We start from the raw sequence: 8,696 nt of genomic DNA on the forward strand, positions 1-8,696 counted from the left end.
GAAAACCTGTCTTGGGAAAAAAAAAAAAAAAAAGTGTTACCAAATGCAGACCCTATGCCTTGTGCTCTGGGTTTGTCACTAGAGGGAGCACCTGATCCACTGACATAGTGATAAATCACTGGAACCCCTTCACTCAAGATGACAAGGGCTTCCTGTCTATTTCCAACCCAGGGGTGCAGGCACAGGTGGAAAGACAATAAGTGACTGCTTAGAGAGACTCAGGCTGCTAGAGTGTAGAGAACCTTCTAGAATCCACACACCACACAAAAGGATGTGCAGCCTCCCTGAGAAGACAGAAAATAGAAAAGAACACAGTGTCCAGGATTGCTACATACTTGGAAGACTGCTAATATCCAGGCCCACTCCTGATACCAGCTGTTTCCTCTGCCATCAGAAGTCTTTCTATAGACTCTATACAGCTTCCCCCCTTGGACCTTTTAACTCTCAAATCAACTGGCATCTTTTTGTTGTCATTTTTTTGTTTTGAGACAAGGTTTCTCTGTGTAGTCCTGGTTGTCCTGGAACTCACTCTGCAGACTAGGCTGGCCTCGAACTCAGAGATCCAACTGCCTCTGCCTCCCAAGTGCTGGGATTAAAGGCGTGCGCCACCACCGCCACCTGGCAACATCATCTTCTTTTTGAAAACATTAGTTTATGTGTGTGTGCCTGCATAAATGTATGTATGTATATTAAGTGTGTGCTGGTACCTGAGGAGGCCAGAAAGGGCGCTGGATCCCCTGGACCTGGAGTTACAGGCAGTTGTGAGCAGCCTGATGTGGGTGCTGAGAACTAAACCTGAGGCCTCTGCGAGAGCTCCCTCTTCAATTCCAAATGTTGCCTTGTTGGTGAGATCTACCCTGTATAAGACTGCTACAGCACCTTGTCAGCATCCCAAACCTCCAATCTTGACAGCAATTCATAACGTCTGCATTAGTTACTTTTCTCATTTACATGACAAAATACCAGATGGAAGCAAGGTCATTATTTGTGTATGTGTGTGTGTCTGATGTATGTTCATATGTTCGTGTCCCTGTGTTTGAACACAGGCTTATGTGTGCATGACCTGTAAGCGGGTCAGCCCTCACCTACACCTTGTTTGCAGCAGGGGCCCCTCTTTGCTGCTGTATACACCAGGCCAGCTGACCTACCAGCTTCTGGGTATCTCCTATTTTTGCCTGGGATTATAGATGCATGCTACTGTACCTGGCTTTTACATGGATTCTGGGAATTTAAGATTAATTTATTCTTGCAAGGCAAGTGCTTTATCCCTGACTTTGCTTGGATTGGCTTTTTCAGTCTCATGTAGCCCAGGTTCCTGGATTGTAGGCAGGCCATCTACCACTGAGCCACACTTCTACCCCTTCACTGGCAGAGTCTAGGCAGGTGCTCTACCACTTAGCCACACCCCAACCCGTATCTTTTCACTTTGGTCCTCTGAACATGAAATTTTTAGTTTTGATGAAGTCAGATTTCTTTGTTTTTCTTTTGTTGTTTTTGGCACTAGTTGTAAGAAACCATTGCCTAACCCAAAGTCATGAATAGTTGCCCCTATGTAATTTTCTTTTGTTTGCTTACGAGTAAAGCTGGAGTCAAACAGGACTGGTTAGTTCTGTCAACTTGAGACCTGTAGCTCATCTCCATACCAGGAGAAAACCTTAAGACAAAAATCTGTAAAATAAGGAGGCTGGACTGTGTCTACTCTAAAGGCAGTGGGACCTGGGAGAATGGAACCAATAAATCAGGCAGACTAAAATTTCATACAATAGCCAACTTTATTCAGAGGCTCAGACAATTTACACCAGCGGTTCTCAACCTTCCTAATGCTGCAACCCTTTAACACAGCTCCTCAGGTTGTGGTGCCCCTCAACCACAAAATTATTTTCCTTGCTACTTCTTAACTATAGTTTTGTTATTGTTATGAATCATGATGTAAGTATCTGTGTTTTCCAACCCCTGTAAAAGGGTTGTTCGACCCCCAACTCAAAGGGGTCAAAACCCACATGTTGAGAAATGGTGATTTATATGCCCTGAGGGTCAAGAAAGGTCACAGGAGTAAAGGTTTTATGAGTTCAGACTGTATACAATCACAAGAACAAGCCACAGAAAACAAAAATCTGTTTTCCATAGAGGCATATAAAGTACAATTTAAATATTTAATTGAATAACATCAGCAAGCAATAGGGGTAATCTGAAGCAAATTCACTCCTAGCTGCTACATCTGGGAGGAACACTGGAATACAAAGACGCATTCCAAGAACAATTCCATGTTTTGATGAAACAGAGATCACAAGACTCTTATATTTTCTTTGAGTGTTCTCACAAGCACTCAAAATTCTCCTCACATGACTCCACCCTTGGACCCTGTTCTGACAGAACAAATAAATAGCTTGGTGGTTAAGAGCACTTGTTGCTCTTACAGAGGACTTGAGTTCAATTCCCAGTACCCACATGGTGGTTCAAACCATCAGTAACTCCAGTTCCAGAGAATCTAATGACTCTCTTCTAAACTCCCTGGGCACTAGGTATGCATTCTGTGTACCTACATACATCCAGGCAAAACTCTTATACACTCATACTAAATACGTTAAAATAAAAAAGAACTGGTGAAGAAAAATGGGTTTCCTAAAAATTATGACCAGATTTTGTCAGGAAAGAGGGTTCTTAGTTTCTTTCTGCTTTCCCTCTAGCAAAGCTACAGGTTTACAGAAAATATGAAACAGGACTCAGGAAACATGCTTACACAGATTTAGCTGTGAGACAAGTTGTCAGAACTGTGAAGTCTGTTCCTGTGAGATGAAGTCCTACTCCTCTGGGGTCAAAGCTTCAGTCTGTTCTTTCTCCAGCATGGGATTCCTGGAGATAGTTTCATTCTCTCTAGATCTCGCCATGCTGTCACAATTGGATGAACACTTCATGGTTGGTTAGAGCCTCTGGGAGTTTATGTAAGGACAGGTGCAGGAGGTTAATTGGGGGTGAGGGAAGAGATGACCTAAATGTGGGCAGCGCTACCCCATAGGCTAGAGGATGAACATAAAAGGAATGAGGCCAGGGTGTGGTGGCATGCACTGTTCATCTCAGCATTCAGGAAGTAGAGCGAGGTGATCTCTGTGAGTTCAGGCCAGCCTGGTCTGTTGCTTGAGTTTCAGGAAGGACATCCAGGCCTGCACTGAAAGGCCCCATCTTGAAAAGCGAAAACAAAAGAACAACCTCCTCACCCCGGGGGTGGGGTGGGGTGGAGGGGAAGGAGTTCCAGGCCAGTTATGGAGACATAATGAAATTCTGTCTCTCAAAAGCTTAACAGTAAGTGTATGGGGTCCCCCAGTAAGACCGTGGGGCTTCCCTGACAAGTCATACACTAGAGGACCAGGGAGGCCAGCGCCATCCAACCTGATCTTGAGGGCCTCCCAAGACCTAACAGGGGCACAGAACAAAATGGCGCCACACAGACAAACACACACGGACTTCCGCCCTTCCAAGGCTTCCAGGCGCGGTCGCCAGCCTCCCAGCGTAACATTTGCCGACCCAAAAGAAACTGAGACATTTCATTGGTCAGGGGTGGAGTCTATCACAGGGCTGGCTTCCCATTGGTAGCTCTCCACTCCTACCCGCCCCACAAGTCCAAATCGCGACCGCCCCTCTTTATTGGTCACTTCATTTAACCCCTCCAGTCCCGCCTTCGCTCGCTCCGCCCCTTCCCTTGGCTAACCGTTAGTCGCGTGCGCGTCTTTCCCCGGGCCGGAGCGCGCGCGCGCACCCAAAGTCATGGCGGCGTCTCATTCAAACGGTCCAATCAGCAGCCGCGTCGCCTCCGCGGGTTCCGCCTTTCTCTCGGCTCTGGGTTTTTAGCCACTTGGATCTCCCAGGTGTACCCCTCATCCGGCACGGGCCCTCACTGGGTAGCTCTCCCCACAAACTGGGTTCGAACTTCAGCCCCTACTCAGAGGAGAGCGGGGGGGAAAGCGCGTGGACCGCCAATCAACGTGCGCGTTGACGTACGCGGCGGAGACGTGCCGTGAGGGGCGGGGCCTGCGAGTCACTATAAAAGTGCGGTGTTGCGCGCGCGGCCGGCTTAGTACGGACGGGCAGACGTAACGTTGCGGGCGTTTTGTAGCGGGCGGCGGAGTTAGTGGGGAGCGGAGCGGGGCCTCGGGGGCCTCGCTAGGGCCAAAGCGGCCGGCAGTTGGGCCCCCCGCCCCGGCCGGCGGTCCTAGGAGTGCAGGAAGGGGGCCGGGGGGACCCGCCCCCGGCCGGTGAAGTCATGGTGAGTGACGCGGGAGGCCGGAGGGGCGGTTGGGGACTCCGGCAGAGGAGGCGACTGCGGCGTCCCAAGTGTTTTCGGGCCAGCTTCTGAGTGCTTTGGTGGCGCGGCTGGACGTCTGGAGCCACGAGTCGGTCCTAGGGCCTGTCTACGGACGGAGCAAGAGGCCGGGCGGCCCTCGGAACCTTGGGGAGGGCTTTGGGCGCCTTGCGGCCCGCCCATGGGTGTTTTCAGGAGCAAGACATCCCGTCGCCATTTCGTCCAGGCTCGCTCTTTCTTGATTTGGGGAGTGGGGGTGTTTCAAGGCTTAAGTAGGGAGAGGGATCCGGCTAGGCCTCAGGCCCACCTGGAACCTGTAGTGGACCCATGCGCGATTTTGGGAGGTTCGGGTACGATGAGCCACATAGAATCTTTTTCTCAGACACTGTCACGTTTCTTTGGGCCGGTCAGCCTTGAGGCAACAGCCAGAAGCATCCTAGATCTAGTTGCTTGGCAGTGATTGACGACCTCGAACCTCTAAAGTCTGGGCACTGAATCCACCATCCTTAATCCCAGCTATTTTGGGCTACTCACTCTCCTTTTCCCTCTGTGCCTAGAACTCCAATGTAGAGAATCTGCCTCCCCACATCATCCGCCTAGTCTACAAGGAGGTGACAACACTGACAGCAGACCCACCTGATGGCATTAAAGTCTTTCCCAATGAGGAAGATCTCACGGACCTGCAGGTTACCATCGAGGGCCCTGGTGAGTGTGGGCACGGAAGGGAGAAGCCGCTTGACTAGATTTTTTTTCTTTTTCTTTTTCGAGACAGGGTTTCTCTGTGTAGTCCTGGCTGTCCTGGAACTCACTCTATAGACCAGGCTGGCCTCGAACTCAGAAATCCGCCTGCCTCTGCCTCCCAAGTGCTGGGATTAAAGGTGTGCGCCATCACTGCCCGGCGACTAGATTTCTTCTGTTATGTGTCTGGAACAAACAGGATTCAACCTCTCAGGTGCTGGTGACAAAGTGTGGGCTTTTGCTTAGGCTTGGGTTAAGACTGTCAGGTGTGACTTTCCAGAGACCTGAAGATGCATGTAAATTAAGGAGAAATAGAAAGTATACCAGATGATCTGAAACACTAATCAAGCAAGACTAAATGAAAAAGCATTATGAGGGGAAACAGTGGTAATAAGCTGATTTGCGTGTATTAAGTAAGCCACTTAGATTTTTCAGACCTCATTTGTCAACTGAATTTCTACAAAGTCAGCTAAAATCAGTTTCATAATCAAGTGACTGGTTTATAGTGCTGGGGGTGTGGAAGATGTCTACCTGGTCTACTGTTAGTGTAGCAGCTGCTAGTGGGTAGATCATCTGTGATTACCACTTTTGACCCAATCGAGTAGGTAAGTGAAAACACACCTCTCATGAGGATGGGGAAAGGCTTGGGAAATGGTTTGCAGGAAAAGTTGTTGGGTTGGGTCCCTTTGTCCTATAGAGTGGCAAAACAGATAATCCAGGAATTGGGTGTATGGCCTATAGGATAAGGATATTTATTTATTTATTTATTTATTTATTTATTTATTTTAGAGAGATGTTGCTTATAGTACCTAGGAAACTGTTCCTTGTTCCCCTAAACTTCCCCAGCCTGGTGGAGGGATTGACAGACTATCTGCCTCAACCAGAGCCAAGGAAACTGGTCTTTGCAGTGTGGAAGGATGTTAGGATATAATAAAGCAGCCCCTTTTCCTCTTCTCCAGAAGGGACTCCCTATGCTGGAGGTCTGTTCCGTATGAAGCTCCTACTGGGGAAGGACTTCCCTGCATCCCCGCCTAAGGGCTACTTCCTGACTAAAATCTTCCACCCAAATGTGGGCCCTAATGGCGAGATCTGTGTCAATGTGCTCAAGAGGGATTGGACGGCTGAGTTGGGCATACGACATGTGCTGCTGGTGAGTTTCAGCCATGGTACTTTGTCTAGTTTTTAAAAATCAACTGTGGAATAGTAGGGGACAGAGTCAAATAGAAATAAGTTTTCAGCTTTTCTGGAAAATAATGGAAGGGTTGCCTTATGGCACTAAGTACTGTTCTATAGTGTCAAGAAAGAGACCTTGACATTCAGCAACTGTGGGTTTGTATGATAGGGTGCTTTTATATATAGAAGGTAGAGGGCAATGTGTGGTTTAGAGACTCTTATTTACATACCATAAGTTTCAATTTAAAAGTGAATTTTAAAAGCCCAAACTTGCCATGATATTTTATCCAGCCATGGCTATTATATATATATTTTTTGACCCAAGCAAGTGGTTAATGTGACAAGCTCCCCAAAAGCTAGGTTTACAGGAATGTGCCACCCTACTCAGCTGAGTAGGTTTTCTTGTGGTAGTTTTTTGTTTTGTTGATTGTTGTACTGTGATAGTGTAACCATCACCGCCATTTTTAATTCAAAATTGTCTTTCTATACTAGTGTTTTTTAACCTGGGGAGTCATCACACTGCCTGGGTCATTTTGTGGGAGACTATTCAGCATCTCCTATGTACAGGACTGCACCGTAGTTTTCCCTAGTCAGTTGAAGTGGCGGTAACTGATCTAAGCCAGTGTTCCAAGGTCCCTAAAGGCCACTTAAAGTAAGGTCACCTGGTGCCTCCTTTGCACACCTTCCATAGTTCTCTGGGTGGTTTTTTTTTGGGGGGGGGGGCTAATGAGCCTCTAGGGCTGATGGTTGTGAAGATAGAGAATTGGGGTTTCCTTCAAGGCATTTGGGAAGAATTAAGCTCCAAGGTAAACAACTCCAAAAATCTTAACTGTTTTGCCTTCCTCCCTGGATATTGGTTGAGCTTGGTTCTATCCAAAGTACTGGGAATGCTAGATGGCTACTGGCTCTGCTTTGGGGACTGTTAAAGAGGGACATCCGTGGCCCCAGTTTGGAGCTGCAGTGGTAAAAGTTGAGGAGACCCCATATTTCTTTTCAGCATCAGTAACATCTGCTGACTCGGGTACTCTGGAATGTATCAGAAGCTTATAGAAGTGCCTGTTAACCAGCTTAGCTCAGGACTTATTCATAGAGCCTTCTGAACTAACATTTAGAATGAACTGGATTGGATGGATGTATCATTTAAGGCCTCTGGTCAGTGGCGCCAAACTTGACATTCCTGGTAAAGCCAAGGATCACTTAGATTTCTGCATCTTTCATAGTGTGAAGCACACAGGAAAAGCAGATATAAGTTCTCCAATGCTAATGCCCTTGAGTAATTTCTCACCTGATTAGGAAGGACCTCTGAACTTACGTTCACCTGAAGAAACAAGGTCAAATCCACATTAGCTACAGAAAACTGGCTGGAGCAGATAATGAGCTTCTTTGGGGAAGGGCCTCTGGCAACATCAGACTGTACTTAAATGGCATTGGTCCCTTGAAGTATTTGTAGTAACAGGAAAGGAGCCTTTGAGGGTGACTTAAATAAGGATGCTAGCAGGCTGGTCCTGATCTGAGGGAGCTGGTTTAGGGGTGAAAAGAAGAGCCATTGTGGTGACCATGAAGCTGGACAAGCCTTCCTGACCCTTGACCCTTTCTTCACAGACCATCAAGTGCCTGCTGATCCACCCTAACCCAGAGTCTGCACTCAATGAGGAGGCAGGCCGCCTGCTTTTGGAGAACTATGAAGAGTATGCTGCCCGGGCCCGTCTGCTCACAGAAATTCATGGGGGTGCATGTAGCACCAGCAGTGGGAGGGCTGAGGCTACCCGGGACCTGGGCAGTGAGGCTTCAGCCTCCTCCACTGACCCTATGACCCCAGGGGTCCTAGGAGGAGCTGAGGGTCCCATGGCCAAGAAACATGCAGGTGAGCGAGATAAGAAGCTGGCAGCCAAGAAAAAGTTGGACAAGAAGCGAGCACTGAGGCGACTGTAGTGGGGCTCTTCTCTCTCCTTTTCCTCCCTTCTTTTCTGTCCCCTCCACTCTGTCTCTAAGTTATTTAAATTATGGCTGGGGTGGGGGAGGGAGTTGGGGCGGGCACCAGAACCTGGATTTGGTTTTCTAAATAAAAAGTTGGAAAAGCAGTTTCTATGCCTGAAGTGTCTAGAACCTCTGTCTGTATTGTGACTTAGAGCAGCTGGCATTGTTTTGTCCCCAATCCACTTGTTCCAATTAGGATTTGTCACCTGTGCCCTGTGGAGTGGGGTTTAGAATCTAAGATGGAGCAGGAACCCACAGTCTATTCATTCCCTCTAGACCAGTGGTTCTAACTAATTTTGTTGCTATGGTGTAAATATTTTTGAAGACAAGTTTGCCTAGAGATCAAAGACCCATAGGTTTGAGAACTGCTCTAAACTGTCTTAATCTGGTCCTGAATTGGGGCAAAGTTACATTTCCTATATAACATCTCATCCCAGCTCTGGCTTTAAATGCCTTGTTTCCCGTCCCCCACCCCCAGGTTGTATTAGTCTGCACCTTGTGGATTGTTTTG

At 47.8% G+C, this 8,696-nt stretch overlaps 1 protein-coding gene across 1 annotated transcript; it reads left to right on the top strand.

Moving 5' to 3' along the window:
• Nucleotides 1-4,071: 4,071 nt before the first annotated feature.
• Ube2s (ubiquitin conjugating enzyme E2 S) lies at nucleotides 4,072-8,289 on the top strand. The gene is made up of 4 exons (XM_076927668.1): nucleotides 4,072-4,261; nucleotides 4,855-5,002; nucleotides 5,995-6,185; nucleotides 7,811-8,289. Exons 1-4 carry the CDS (start codon nucleotides 4,259-4,261, stop codon nucleotides 8,138-8,140), a joined length of 672 nt encoding a protein of 223 aa, XP_076783783.1. The 5' UTR covers nucleotides 4,072-4,258; the 3' UTR covers nucleotides 8,141-8,289.
• Nucleotides 8,290-8,696: the final 407 nt, after the last annotated feature.

Source organism: Arvicanthis niloticus, chromosome 30 (genome assembly GCF_011762505.2).
Source record: "Arvicanthis niloticus isolate mArvNil1 chromosome 30, mArvNil1.pat.X, whole genome shotgun sequence".
In the NCBI taxonomy this organism is placed as follows: domain Eukaryota; kingdom Metazoa; phylum Chordata; class Mammalia; order Rodentia; family Muridae; genus Arvicanthis; species Arvicanthis niloticus.

Excerpts from the sequence above, each read along its gene's own strand:
- Ube2s (XM_076927668.1), top strand. Across the intron at positions 5,003-5,994 it reads GGTTACCATCGAGGGCCCTG|AAGGGACTCCCTATGCTGGA; the intron begins GTGAGTGTGGGC and ends CCTCTTCTCCAG. Across the intron at positions 6,186-7,810 it reads GCATACGACATGTGCTGCTG|ACCATCAAGTGCCTGCTGAT; the intron begins GTGAGTTTCAGC and ends CTTTCTTCACAG.